The following is a 15,822-nucleotide window of genomic DNA, read 5'->3' as shown; positions in this document are numbered from 1 at the left end:
GACGTCTTTCATCCCTTCGTGTAGGCTGGCTCTGGCGGCGTCCGGGTCGCTGGTGAGGGAGAGGATCAGCTGGGTGTCGTTGGCGTAGGTGATGATCTTGAGGTTGTGTTGACGTGCGATGGTTGCGAGGGGGCTCATATAGACGTTGAAGAGGGTGGGGCTGAGCGATGACCCTTGTGGAACTCCGCAGATGACTTCGGTGGCCGCTGACCCGAACGGGGGGAGGCGGACTCTCTGGGTTCTTCCGGCGAGGAATGAGGTGATCCACTCCAGGGCCTTCTCCTGGATGCCGGTGTTGTTCAGGCGCTGTACCAGGGTGCGGTGGCAGACAGTGTCGAACGCTGCGGAGAGGTCCAGGAGGATGAGGGCCGCAGTTTCCCCATTGTCCATTAGGGATCTGATGTCGTCTGTGGCTGCGATGAGGGCGGTCTCCGTGCTGTGGTTGGCTCGGAAGCCGGATTGCGAGTGGTCGAGGGATCCGTTGGTCTCGAGGAAGGCGGCTAGCTGTCTGTTGACGGTCTTCTCGATGACTTTGGCACGAAACGGGAGGAGCGAGATGGGGCGGTAGTTCTTGAGGTCGGAGGGGTCTGCAGTTGGTTTCTTCAGCAGGGCACTGATCTCGGCGTGTTTCCAGCACTCCGGGAAGGTGGCGGTGTTGAAGGAGGCGTTGACGATGTCACGGAGGTGGGGTGCGATGATGTGGTCGGCCGTGTTGAAGATGTGGTGTGGGCAGGGGTCCGTAGGGGATCCGGAGTGGATGGTGTTCATTGTGCGTGTTGTGTCTTCGGTGCTGACTGGGGTCCAGGTGCGGAGGGTGGCGGTGGGGGGCATCGGTTCGGTGGTGGGGTTTGTGGTTGGTGGGCCGAAGCTGTTGTGAATGTTGGCGATCTTGTCGTGGAAGAAGGCTGCGAGGGAGTCGCAGAGGTCTTGCGAGGGAGTGATGTCATTGTTTCCGGCGTCGGGGTTGGAGAGCTCTTTGACATCCATTCCCCCCACAGCAGGAGTGGCTGAATCTATGATGTGGTGGTGACAGAGTTGTGCGAAAGAAGAAAGGAAGAAAGGGAAAGAAAAAACAATTTGCTAATATTAAAATTAACCAGGCACAACTGGTGCCAACTTGAGTGGTATTTCGGTTGAGGACCATGCGGTAACCCATTTGGGTTAAGTGGGGAGGCTGGGGTGAAGGTGGAGGCGGCTCACAAGATCGGCCCATACAGATGTGTGCATTTTCTTTACGCACATTCCTGTTTCTGGGGTAAAGTTACGCTGTCTGCAGTGTGTGAATGTCATAGTATCACCGTTTGAGCATGCCGTCCGACAGAGCCGGTGGATGCATGCAAATCATCAAATGTGTGTGATCACATTTATTGTTGGTCCAGATAAGGTTAAAGTGGCATTCGTTGATGGTCCCACAGTGTAGTATTCAGAGTGTCTGTGTTATTTTAGTGGTTGCTTTCGTCGTCTCTAGAGGTCATCAGCAGTGCGTGGCGTGAGCGTCGGGCCTGAGATCATAGGCGATGAAGGGGGACTGCCGCGGGTTCCTGGTGAGTCTGAACCTGTCATACTGGTTTCATTGTGAAGCGTTGAGCGTAGAGCTGAGAACATATTGGTGTCTTTTATGGCTTGCATTTGTTCGGCCTCTGCTTGTAATGTAGATGGACGCGATCCAGATCCCAAGCCTGTTCTTCTCTTCCTGCGGGGGCGTTGGGTATGCCAGTCTTTTTGTTCAACCTGTTCTGTGACGTGGTCCACGGATCCTTTTGCATGCAGCCATGTCCACACATCTTCTGAGGTCGGGAAGATGTGGGTCCTATCGCCGTCTACTATGCGTAATCTGGCTGGAAACATGAGGGAGTAAGGTATGTTTTTGTCTCGTAGTATTTGTTTTGCTTAGGGGAATGTGATGCTTTTACGTTGTACTTCCAACGTGTAGTCCGGGTAGGCTGTGATCTTCGCGTTCTCCATGGCTATAGGATCCGAGGTCCGGAATTCCCTTAGAATTTGGGCTCTGTCTTTGTAATTCAGAAACCACACTATCATTGGTCGGGGGGGAGCTCCCATTCACGGTGGACATCCCGGTATACGGTGAGCCCGCTCCACCGACAGCAGAGGTGAAGCGTTTTGTGTTAGTACGGATTCCTTTAGCCAACGTTCTAGAAATGTTTCTTCTTCTGGTAATTCAATTCATTCCGGGAACCCTAGAAATCTGATGTTGTTTTGGCACGAGCTGCCCTCTGCGTCCTCAGTCCGTTTTTGCAACATTATTATCTTGGTTTCTTGACGCTGGAGTTGGGCTTTGAGGTCCTTGACGTTGGGGTGAATCGTTTCGATAGTCGCCTCATTAGTGGTTACCCTTTCCGCTAGCTTGCGGTGTTCTGCTCTGAGAATATTGACTTCCATTGTCACTGAGTCTATTTTAGCTTCCAGTGAAGTTTTGGTGTCCAGTACAGCTTGCAAGACTTTATCGAATTTTATGGAGTGGGTAGCCAGGGTTTCAGTTACTTTGCGTAGGGCAACAGCTGCAGCGTCCATATTCGTCTCTGGTGGCGGGGTCTTGGTGCCTGTCACAGATTGTCTTCTCGGGGCTTTGGTTTAACCGTGGTTTACTTGTGCCCTCTTTTTTTTTTTTTTTACCCCCCTATTTGTATCTGTCCAGAAGAGCGGGTTATATTGCTGGGCGCAGTGTGCAAAGCCTGCAGGTAGGTAATGAATTTCTTTCTACTCTCTTAGCCTGGCCGCTGTATGCTATCGTAGGGTATTCATGCCTCAGTGGGATTTGGCGTTACTCGCATTCGGCTCCGCTCCCGGTGGGCGTTTAGCAAAGGTCGTTCCAAAGTGTCCGCCAGGACCAAGCCCGTCCAGACTGGTGCTTATGATTAGATCGTTTTCAGGCTTCCATAGTTTGTTATTTCTGGGGGTGCTATGCTGTAATTGGGGTGTTTCCTGGTTTTGTGTATATTTAGGCTTCAGCGTAATTGTCTTTTGCCATGCTCTTGGTGTTCGTACTCCTGGTTCAATGTTTTTATATACCCCGCTTGTGTATTGCGGTGCCCCAGCTCCCTTCTTGATGGGGTATGGGCCCTTCTACCATGAGCCTGTGCCATTGAGAACGGTGTGCGTGCTCTGGTGATTTTTGTTAGGAGGGGGCCTCGCTGTGTCTCCACGGGCCCGGGCTCGATAGCGCCCACGATCTCCTGCTCCCCCGGGTGGCTGCCTCAAAGAGGGGACCTCCGCAGCCCACCACTCCCGCTGCGGTGATCCTCCTCACCTCTACTAGGCCGTGTGTTCCGTCTGCGTGGACTTCGCCGCGCCTCCGCAGGGCCGGGCCCGGTATCGCCTGCAGTCTTGCTTCTCCCCGTAATGGCTATTTTATGGGGGATTCACCCGTGGCCCACCACTCCCGTTGCGGCAATCCTCCTTACTTCTTCTTCTGGGTCTGGTGCTCCGTCTCCTTGGGCCTCTCCGTGCTTCTGTGGTGTCGGGCCCTATAGTACCCGCGATCTCCTGCTCCTCGCGGCGATGCTCGCGGCCCACCGCTCCCGCCGCGGTGCCCCTCCTCACCCTTTCAGAACCCGGCGCTCCGGCCTCGTGAGCCCGCCAGGCCCGACGTCAGAGCGCGCTCCTCTTTCCGGAGCAAATTCAGTGTCAAGTTTTATAGCTTGGGGAGCCCTTTCAAGATTTCTGCTCACTCATGCAGTCCCTTCAGATAGGCTGTGGGCAAAACCAGAGACAGAACTTACCAAGGAATTTAATGATACTGAATGGGAGAGCACCCTCTCTCATCCTTCTACAGTATCTAGAAATGCCCACCAAAAAACTCATACAAGTCGTATTTTAAACAGGGTTATCTGACTTTATTGAAGTCTAACAGCCTCTTTCCCAGAACATGCTTCTGTTGCCCCTGTTGTCAGTTAACAAGCATTTACTTGCATCACATGCTCTGGACCTGCCTCAATTAGCTGCTTACTGGACTGCAGTTATCGACCACTCAAAGATGCTTTCGGGCATGCTAGCCGGGTTGGTTGGAAAGTTGTTGCCCTGGGTCTTTTCAAATGCCTCAAACTGCGCATAGCTAGGCCTTGTTTCCTCAACTGGCAATCATCTTAGCTTTGAGATTCATCACACCCCTTTAGAAAACAGTGACACCCACGTCAGTGGTTGCATGGTGCCAATGTGTTCTTTCTTGGGCATGGCTATGCCACCACACCATTTAAATGGGACATCAGTATTTCTGTCTCCCCCCCCCCCCAGGGTGCAGATGGGAGTAATTACCCCTGATCTTCCTCAAGAGGGGGTAGAAATCCCACTAAGCACTAGGGAAAGCATTTTGTAAAATATAGGGATGGGACAACTCATTGTGGACATGACCATGCCCCCACACAAACTAAATGGGCCATCAATCTTTCTGCCCCACCTGGGGGCTGATGGTAGTCTTACCCCCGATCTGCGTCCTGATGGGGTGGTCAGAAAGCCCACTAAATACCAATGAAAGCATTTTTATTTCATTATAAGAATGGGGGCTCCCCATCATCGGCATGGCCATACCCCCAACCAATTTAAATTTGGCATCAGTCTTTCTGCACCCCAGAGGTCGATGGAGGTAATTATCCCAAAATGTAAGGAAAATATGTGATTTCAGGCAAAGTTTAAAGATTGCAGAGCACTGTGGGTAAGAAAACCTCAAGAAATCCTTGCAAGGCACACCACCCTTGAATCTCCTGGTTTCCTAGTTTTCAGAAAAATATGTGGTTTGTAGGTGGTTGAATGACATTACCATGCGTTCCTTCACCTCACACGTTTTTACAACGCAGACTTTACAACGCATACTACTACCACACATTTGAATTCATTTACATATGAAATACCTTCACCACGCAAAGCACTACCACTCACACTTTCACCATGCTTACTGTTACAGAAACATCCAGACACAGCCTAACACTGCCACCTACTGCTTAAAATGTATACATGAATTCTTAATACGTTATTGTACACAAAGGGCCAGATGAAGCAAGCAGTTTTGCCCATTCTATGTATATGGGAAAATGTGTTTGTACATATGGCCCAAAATGTACATATTTTAAAAAATACATTTAAGTCGATTACAAGTTTGCTACTATATTTTTGGGGGAGACCCCGCAAACCCCCTTTTTAAATTACCCTTAAAAACATATAAACTACTTACCACATACTCACTAATACAAACATATTCTGTATTGTATTGTATTGTAATAGTATTTATATAGCGCTTACTACCCCTGACGAGGTGTCGAAGCGCTTTTCGGTGAGTAACACGCTACTCCGGAACCCAACAAGAATTAGTGATGGATTAGTATCGGGAAATATAAGTACAGTTTTAGTATTATTATGAGTTAATGAGTTAATTTAATTATTATGAGTTAATTTGAGCCACGGATGTGAGAGTTTGTTAGTTAGATTGACTGGAGTAATGGAGGGGTGGAGAAGGAAAGAATCGAGTTGTAAAGCCTTGAGTGGTAAAGACTTGCAAAATAAAAGTAACTGCGATGTAAGAAATGTGTTCTAATTGCATTACGTGATAAAAACTTTGTTGTAAAGGCTGTCCCTCTTTGTAGGTTTGAATGCTGCCACAGCACGGCCCAAAATACCACACCTACCCCTATTGCATATCTGTGAACGTAGCACTTTAATGCCTTTTGTGTCATGGTTTCTTGGCCCATCCACACAAGTGGTGTACCGTTCTTATCGACGGACATGTGGGAACTCAGGCTGGTAGGAAACTTGTGGATCTGTGCAGATTGCAGAACTTTCCATCACAGAAATGTGAGAAAAATGTGTGTTTTTTAGCAAACTTTGATGTTTGCAAGGGTTCCTGGGTAAAATTACCTAGTGAGAGCCATGCAAGTCATGCACCCCTGGACGCCTCTTGTTGTCTAGTTTTCAGAAATGGGCAAGTTTGCTAGGTTTTCTTTGCTGCAGCTGAAGTAAGTCCCAAAATCTACAGCTACCCAGTTTACAAAAAAACTGTCAGTTTTGAGTGGAAACGTGATGTATCAATGTTGTCTTTTGGGTTGTTTCCTATACTGCGCACTTTGCCTACTCACACAACAGAGAATCCGTTTTTATTGGAACGCTTAGGGGAATGCTGGGTGGAAGACGTTTGTCATTCCAAGCTGATACCCGAACTTTTCACCACAGCAATTTGAGGAAAATATGTTTTTTTAGTCTATGCTTGAGGTTTGCAGGGTATTCCGGGTAAAAAGGAGTGGTGGTAGCCATTGCAAGACACCCTACTCTTGATTTCCCCAGGTTATAAATATGTGCAGGTTTGCTAGTTTTCCCTAGGTGCTGCTGATCTAGTGCCCAAAATACACAGCTACCCACAATAAAAATAGGTCGGTTTTCAGTGGACAAATGTGATGCGTCCATGTTGTGTTTTGGCCTGTTTCCTGTCACAGGCACTAGGCCTACCCAGACAAATGAGGAAGACGTGGGAGCATAAAATAGTAGTACATTTGTTATTACCTTTTGGATTTCGCTGCATTTGTATCTTCCAAATGTAAGCCTGTGTGTAAGAAAGAAGACATTTTGGAAAATACCTTCTTTATCATATGCTAGTAATCAAACACACAAATTCAAAGGTATACAAATAACCACTGCTCCTAAACTCCATATCTTGTGCCCATTTTAAAAATACACAGGTATCCTTGATTCCTATTTTTCACTCTACAGATTTCACCATATGAAGTGGTCTATACTCGGTACACAATGTAAAACCATTTTATGGTGCAACTCATTTATTGGCTCTGGGTACCTTGGGTTCTTGAAAAACGTACAAACCCTATATAGTCTTGCAACCAGTATGGTCTAGCAGACGTTATTATATATTGCTTTTGTAAATCTGCCAACCTGGCAAAAAGTTACAGTTGAAAATGTTGTTACACATGCCTGTTTTTCCTACTGATTTTCAATATTTTTTTATTTCAACATTTAGTGGATGTACACATATAAGCCCTTGCTGAATTGTGAATCTTGTTTACTTTCCAAAAATGTATAGCTTTTCTGGATCACCCATGGGTTTCGCACTGGTTTCCACCACAAACTAGAAGTAGGTTGAGAGCATAAAAATTAGGAAAAACTGGCTAACTTTTAAAAAAATGCAAAAACTGTGGCAAAAAATTAGGGGTCTCATTAACAATCTTTTGGTTCAGGACAGCATCACAAGCCTTCTTGCTGCTCTGCCCTGCGTCAAAAGAAAAGGGTAGGAATGCTCAGTATCTACAAGGTATGGAGCATTCCTGTCTTTTTCCTTTGTGTTGAGGCACAATGGGCTGCCATGCACCAATGCAGGCACCCTTACACCATGGTGCAAGGGTGTCTGCATTTCAGGGATGATTGTTTTTGAGCAGGACAAAAACAATCATAAGAGGTTTTTTCCTCTTTCCATGTGTGTTGCAGAATGCCCAGCAAGTTAAGGCCAAGCAGTTAAGGGGTTAATTGTTGTTCTGTTGCTCCTCGATAACAGCTATACCATGCAAAATCACACCTATTGGTGTCCTCTTGTTAAGCCTGTTACACCGCTGACGCTGCCATAACTAGTGTATTTGCTTGTTGCTATTGATATGCTTGAGGCGATTTACTGCCTGTTTTTCCAGTTTTTTTAGTATGCATATTTGACACCTCCAAGGTACCTATCTCTTGAATTGATTGGACAGTCTGCATTTGGCTACATAATGTATGCAGCTGTAAAGTGGTTATATAAAAAGTTAATAAAAACACTTAAAAAAATAAACATATCAATCATATTTAAAGAGACAGGTGTATTGTTCAGTAATCTTTTTTTCTTGTGTTCTATCCCGTTTTCTCCCACTTCTACTCTGTGCCTCATGCTACTCAACCCCTGGCTCTGTGTGTGAATACACCACCCACCTGCCAAGAAGGTCACACACACATTTATGCTTAATATGGATAATAACAGCTCGGTTTTCCCTCCTCCGCCCCAATTTCCCTCCTATCTTAGATAATATAAACAATAAAATATAAAATTAGTGGTTTTATGTCACGTCATGGAAAATTCCATCTTGCAACCCAGACAGTCATGTCTCCTTGTATAGTATTGCTTCAATCGTTTTTATTCTTGCCCTTAGCCGAAACAATCTAGATGATGAGCCCTTTCTAAAATTCCAACTGAAATGTTGCCAGTTCAAAGTGGTTAGCTATTCTGGCTACCAGATGACATGCTTCAACTGGGGTAAACCGAAAACAGCTCCTGTATTTGTAGATATTTTGGGGTTTAGCGAGATCATGTAAGGATAGAATAATGCAAAGCTTCTGAACTGCCTTAAGGAATTTCCTCATGTGTCCTTTAGGTCCATATTTAACGGAAAATGACAGAGCGCGACACTGTGCCAAAATTGGCAGCGTGGCGCTCCGTCATTTTCACAATGCAGGGATGCGCCGTATTTAACTGAATACGGCGAACCCTGTTTTGTCCCCTGCGCTGGCACTAAATTGAGCTGCCTAGGGCCAACGCAGCCCTCATTGAACCATCTTACAATGATGTCTGTGTTGAGGGGTTTGATTGTTTATGTGTGGGAAGGTGTCCCTTCCTCCACATAAACAATCACTAATGGCCATTTGGTACTTCTGTGTGTGCTGCAGAATGTAGCACACACAGAAGTGCCAAAGCGTCATTTTGAAATGATTGTTTATGTGCTGGAAGGGACACCTTCCTGTACATAAACAATCATGTCTGGGAGTTTGCTCTTTCTATGCGTGCTGCAGAATGCAGCACACATAGAAAAAGCAAAAAACGAGGAGGAATAAAAGTATTCCTCCTCATTGCGCATTGCTAATGCCACCCCTGTGATGGAGTTAGATTTTGGCGTTGCCTCAGGTTTACAAAAACTCGCAAATCTGAGGCAGTGTCAAAATGCAATGGGTGTTGCTGTGGAACGCCTACAGCAATAACCATTGCAAGCCCCTTTCACGCAAAGAGCTGCATGTGCCCACTATAAGCCAGGCCAGCCTCCTACAAGGGCATTGCACCACTGGCCCGTCACAAAAAGTGATGCTCTGGTGGCGGTAGGGGCTCATAAATATGCCCCTCAGTGTTTGCTTCCTTTTGTCTGGTTTAGCATACAAAGATGACCCTTCATAAGTCATGGTTTGTTTTGTTGAGGCATGCCATTTTTAGTACTACCTTTCAGAGTGAGAGTAGATATGTGATAATAGCTTTGAATTCCTCTGCTTTGGTTGAATATTAGTTGTATTTATTGAGTTAGATTGATGAGCTTGATCTATTTCTCGGCCAAAGCCCCTGATCTACTTGTGGGCCATTACTAAGAAGGTTCCTTTCTGTCTTTCAGGTGCAGGAACACATGATTCATCACAAACACAAGGTAAAGTAGCATGGTTTTGGAAATCTGTGTTCAATATCACCCTTTTTTGTGACATTGCGGCCTTTTTCCACTACTTCAGTCAAATTTTCCATTTACAGTATCTACATCAAAAGGGCAAATGAAACAGCCCATCTGCAATCGTATCCTAGGTTGAAGATTGGAAGCTGGAGCTAACAGGGTATTTCTCTTCATAGAAATAAAAGCATATCCTGAAAGTACAATGTAATCTCAAAACCAGAACATACAACAAGAAACAAATAGCAGCAAAGCTACCATGTCAAGCCTTAAAAAGCGTTCAATTTTCATTTGTGTATTTATTTTCTTATCGCACACATATACAATATCGAAAAAATATTTGAGAAACATTAAAATATAAGAACCGGCCCAGCAGCCCAGGTACATCATCCCTTCCACTGAAGTACACTCCACTAGAGGTGGTTGTACACATTTGATCAGTAAAAACGCTGCCATTTATAGTGCAAGACAGCCAATGCATTAAGTGGGCTGACCCACTGCCCCAGGCCTAAACTGTGATGAGCAAAAGCTAAAAGCAAGATTTGAATAACAGTTGTCCAGACCAATGGATAAAAAAAGGCTGACTGAAAGATCATATATGTATTCACTGAAAAAAGCAAAGGTTACAGGGTCGGTATAGTTAGGCTCAGAGTTTTCATGGGTGTGTGAATGACTATGTAAATGGATGCATAAGTGAGTAAAGTGGTGTGTGAATCGTTTTATGGGTATGTGACTGAGTGTGTCAATGACTATCTTTCTAGATGACTAGAGGGTACATAAGTGTTTGTGTAGGAGTGTACCTGGGTGTGTAAGTGCCTGCCAGCCAGCATGTGTGAGTGGGTGCATATTACATACGAATAAATACCATACTATAATCATGCACCCACATCTAATTTCAAACACATTCGTTCATACCAGCTAAATAAAACAATTAGATTTTCATTATAGCAATTCTTCTTTCTCATTTGCTGCTCACTGTTTTTTACTTAATGTTCTCATCCAGCTTCCCTTCTATTTTGTCTTTTACTGTAGAGTGTAGAAGCTTATTTACACTCATAGGTTTTTTTTATATACTAAAACCTAATTCACATAGCTGACAAAACTCTTTTCTGCTGTCCAACATTTATGTTAATATTTGTTTTCCTAGAAAAGTTAGAAAAGTACCAATAATGGCTACCCTCCCCACTGTGCTCTCACTCATACTGCTCTAATTAACAAATCAAAGACTTCCTTTAATCTTTTGTTTTTCTTATACCACTTTTAAATGGTCCCTATTTGATAACCCTTTTTCATATTTCCTTTAAAAAAGCCCAATTAGGTAGAATTTTTTCCAGATCCGCAGATCCACCACAGGGCTCAGCGTGGTTAACAATCTGCTGTCAATGTTTTTTATTTATATTTAACTATGTAAAATATTGACATTGGATTCTGGGCCATAATTTGTTTTGTTTTGTTTTTTTGACCCAAGACCTGCTAGAATGAGTGACATTGACAGGGACTTAGACATTACTTGGGTTGGCCAGAGAGGGTTAAAGTGGCTTGATTGTTGCCTTTGGTTGAAAGCATTGCAGGTTCTCAAAATCCAGACCACATGATTGTATACTGTGGTGGCAGTAACCTAGGCACAATTATTGGGATAGGACTGGAAATCTCAATGAATGATACCTTTGGCAAATTAATGACAGTTTTTCCACATACTGCCTTGGTGTTCTGCAACATTTGCCAGAGACAGTGATCAACCGAATGATGTCTGCAAAATAGAGAAATCCAGGAAACATGTCAATAAAACTGGGCTCTAGATACCATAACAACTTGTGCTTTGATGTGGATGGAATTTATCGAAAAGATGGAGTCCATTTCACAGGTAGAGGCAACAGGGTGTTCCTCAACAACTTACAAGACTGCATCCTGCTCTATGTGCAATTATCGTCTACACACCATGAACACAAAGGGTCTTCTCAAAGCCAAATCTTTTCCCAAACACTGGTTCTTTTTTTTTGTCAAGGTCAAATACTATTTTTAAATCTCTCGCTTAGATTTGCCGCATATTCCCAGCAAAATAAGAGGTCTGCCTGTTATATTGCAGGAAGGTCTGCAATGGATCTGCGGATGTTGTTGTATGGGTGTTTGAGTGGGTTGTGTAGGTACCTGTGTAGGTTTGTGAGTGGATGAGTGAGTGGCTGTATAGGTGTGCTCATGGTTGTATGAGTGTTTGTGTGGGTGCGTGAGTGCTTGTGTAGGTCTACCAGTGGTGTTTGAGTGGTTCTCTGGGTCTCTGAATGGATGTGTCAGTGACTAGTGTGAGAGTGGCTACATAGGTCTGTTTGGAGGTACAGTAGTGATTTGTGGTTCTGTGAGTGGGTGTGTGAGTATGTGAACGAGTTTCGGAGTGGGTATATGAGTGTGTGAATGGGTGTGCATGTGGGTGTGTGAGTGTGTGAATGGGTGTGTGAGTGGCTGTGTGGGTCTATGAGTATGTGTGGTAGTGGTTTTTATGGGTCTGTGAGTATGTGTGTGAATGTGTGAATTCCCTGAATAACATTTTTGGGTAATATCTTGTACATGAGGGGTCCATCACAGACCCTTCCATCAGTCATCTGGGGTTAGGATACCTATATGCTGACCCCTTGTATCCTATGTTATCCCTGCCTCTTGGGAACAGTCTCCTGATTCACAAAATGGTGGTTGCAACTTTCATGTCAGGTTGCGGCCAGGCAATCACAGCATAGCTGTTGAGCGTGTGAGGATCAGTGGATCCACCAGGATCCTCATGGATTTGGGTGGATCTGTGGATTCAGATTCCATTAAAAAAACAAATACACCCACACACAAACACTCAACCACTCATACATGCATGTAGCTACTCATGTACCCACTCCAAGACCCACAAAACCATTCACACACTCAAACACTCACACACACTTACACACCCATACAACCACTCACAAACCCCCCTCACACACCAATACAGCCACTCACACACCCACTCAGAGACCCACAAAACCACTCACACCCCCACACAGCCACGCAAACACCAACTCACACACTCACTCAGCCACACCCACTCACAGGCCTACACAGCCAGTCAAAAACTTACTCACACACCCACTTACACACCCACATACCCACTCACACACCCAGGTTACAGGGTCATTATCAGAGGCATAACAATAGACCCTGCAGCCCCTGAGCTCCGGGGGGCTCCCTCCAGCACTGTTCATGGGCAGCCGGCTCCTGGCTGAATACTTCTCACTGGGTCCTGAGAGTTGGGTCCCCCCTACATGTATTTTGCAAAGGGGCCCCCTCAAGTTTCATTACACCACTGGACGTTTTAGTTAGGAAATAGCATTAAAACACAATTGAATGTTCTCAAAAACCCAAAGGTTACGGAGAAATTATAGTTAGGAAATAAAACTTTAAAAACCTAGAAATACACTAAAATAACTAAGGTTACAGGGTACATTATAGTTGGGTTCAGATTTTGCACACACTTAACAACTGGAAATTCAGCAGCTATAGTTATGTCAAGTAACTTTAACTCGTGCCCTAAGGTAACTATAACTCAGGCCCTTGCCATGCACTGATTATTACTCCACATATTACATCACGCATGACATCTTCTGTGACATTGATAATATCACCGCAACATTTGTAGTGAACTTATTGATGTGAAAAATGGGCATGGCAGAGGTGGAAGTTATAGTTACCTTAGGGCACAAGTTACTTGAGCTACTTATAGCTGCAGACAGTTTTTTTTATGTGTGTGTGTGTGTGTATGTATATATATATATATATATATATATATATATATATATATATATATATATTAGCCCTAATACAGACAATCACATTCTATAAAAAAATTAAATAAAACAATTCAAAATGCGACTGATAAGATTCATGGTCATGATGCACATGTTAACATGGCAGAAATATACAAAGTGTCAACCATTTAAATCCTGGTCAGCACCATTTTTAAATGCTAATATCGCACAAAAATAGTACATGGATTTACACCAAACTAATGCTAGGTTTGGTGTAAAAATTTGGCAATTTTCCTAGGGGAGCTAAAATGAAAAAGGACTGCTGTGTTTACCCTCCACTTAATTTTGTTTTCCCATGTACGAATTTTCATGAAACTAATCAAGCTAAATCTTAGGTGACTGAGTAAGTAGATTATCAAGTTTTATGCAAACCCATTCATCAGGTCAAAAGTTATATGCAAATAAAAAAACGCATTTCAACTGAAGCATAATCTAAAGCATAACAGCATAACTACACAAGTATAATATATACATAAATACATAATATACGTATGTATATATATATATATATATATATATATATATAGATAGATATATTTTTATATATATATACATATATATATATATATGTATGTAATATTTTATATATATTATACTTGGGTAGCTATGCATATATATATATATATATATATTTATATATATTACACTTTTGTAAATCTGGGAATGCATCAAAACCCATTGAAAGATTTGAAGGGTGGAAAAAAAAAAAAGATGGCAATCTTTGAAAGAGCAAAAAACCCAAACTTGTAATGCACTAAATTGGTACTGCAGTTCACAAATGGGTTTGCAAATTAAAATACCCATACTGTGACTTCTTACGATCCACATGGAAAAGTGTTCATGGAACAATCATCCCCTTGTTGCAGTTCAGTAGGATATGTGACGATGCTTTGTGACTGCCATTGTGGTTGAAAACCATTGATTGGGGTTTGTGCAGAGAAGAAGTTATACTCACATCGGTAGATTTCTCTTGGAGTATTGACTATGGAAGTACACCCACCAAATATGTGAAATGGAGAAACAAAACCGGTGTCCCATGAGCCCATCCCTTACATGATACTGATAGAAGTGCCCTTTTTAGGACGTCCTATCAGTCCTTCCAAAGAATCAACAGAAAATGTAATGAGTTGCCTAGATCTACCCGCTTATTTGTCACACACACATAAGACATATAGTTTGTATTGAAAGTTAATATATGTTCTGTGCATATTCTCCCCTTTCCAGGTGACACCATACCTGGGATTCCGTCTTCATGGTGAGGTCTTCGCCACCATTGTGCGGGGGACACTTGTCTATCTGGATGGGAAGTTCTGTCAGCAGCCACGCGGAGATCAAATCCTGATTCAGAGCAATGCTACTGCTAAGGGCATCTCCCCATACTACTGAAAATAAATTATGGTAACAAGATAAGCTACTCAACAGAAAGGATAATCCCAGAGAATTTGGAATACAGGAATAATGGGGAGGACAGTTCAAGATCAAGATAATCACTTATTACTGATTATAAATAAAGGCATGAAAGTGATTTCAAGCAAAGGGACCAGTTTCTATTATTGACTGAAAGTGTGGATTTTGGAGGAGAAAAAAACAAATCACAGACCAAGAGAAACACCAAGAGCACTGCTATGTACTACTAAGACCTGATCTGTGAATGAAAAATTACCGGGCAGTAGAATCATATTCACCATTGCTACTAACTATTGATTAGTCGGGGGAAAATAGGGTTTGGGGTATTCTGCAGTAAAACTACATCTTTTTTAAGTGTAATATGGTTTATAAAGATGCAAAACACTAGAAAATAATAGTCTATCAAAATCAGTTAAGCAAACAAAAATTGATAGAACCACTAACAGATGATGAACATTAGCCAACATTCAAGATTATGTTACATTTGAAAAATAGAAGCATTCTTAGAATACAGAATCTACTGTAACTAAGTCAAAAGACTACATTTAGAGAACATGCATGTTGGTATGTTTTAATCTTAACAAAGAGAAAAAAAATTATAAAATAAGAGAGAAAGGAGAAAGGAGGAGGAAGAAGAAAATGATATAGAAAAGTTCATATTATTATACTTCCCAGCAGAAAAAGTTATGTCCAGCCTATAGATAATATCGGAAAATTAAATTATGATCTAAGAACTATATAATGAAGACTTACTAGTAGCAATAAGTTAGAAAATGTAAAATGACTTAGGGCTACATGTACAAAGCAATTTTCCTGTTGCAAACGGCCTGATTCTCAGAATCTTTCAGAGCCTGCATTAGAAGTATGTAGTAAGATATGAGCTGCATAAACTGAAAGTGTAACTTCAAATTCAGTAAAGTTTACCATGAAGTAAAAGTTTATCTAGGGATTTCCTCTAAGAAAGGGTCCTTTGATAAAACAAAAAGTAAAGTGGGCAACCTTGTCTAATTCATCCTTTGAGGGAAAAGTATGATGACTATATACCATTTACCAGAAGAATTTCAAAACTCCCCCAGGATAAAAACAGACAAATTATATAAACCACTCACATTTTACTTTGCATACACCCTGCATCCATGCAAATACCCATCATAATAATACCACATCCAGGCAAATACACATCATCATAATACCAC

At 42.9% G+C, this 15,822-nt stretch overlaps 1 protein-coding gene across 1 annotated transcript in view; it reads left to right on the top strand.

Moving 5' to 3' along the window:
- The window catches only part of LOC138266621 (allantoinase, mitochondrial-like), a 1,999,095-nt gene extending 1,984,385 nt beyond the window's left edge, over nt 1-14,710 (top strand). The window contains exons 11-12 of the mRNA XM_069215446.1: nt 9,348-9,380; nt 14,444-14,710. Coding sequence (XP_069071547.1) covers nt 9,348-9,380; nt 14,444-14,605 — 195 coding nt within the window. The 3' untranslated portion in view covers nt 14,606-14,710. The remainder of the gene's footprint in view (nt 1-9,347; nt 9,381-14,443) is intronic.
- Nucleotides 14,711-15,822: the final 1,112 nt, after the last annotated feature.

Source organism: Pleurodeles waltl, chromosome 11 (assembly GCF_031143425.1).
Source record: "Pleurodeles waltl isolate 20211129_DDA chromosome 11, aPleWal1.hap1.20221129, whole genome shotgun sequence".
In the NCBI taxonomy this organism is placed as follows: domain Eukaryota; kingdom Metazoa; phylum Chordata; class Amphibia; order Caudata; family Salamandridae; genus Pleurodeles; species Pleurodeles waltl.
Note: the sequence above shows the minus strand (reverse complement) of the source record. Positions and strands in the feature narration are given on the sequence as shown.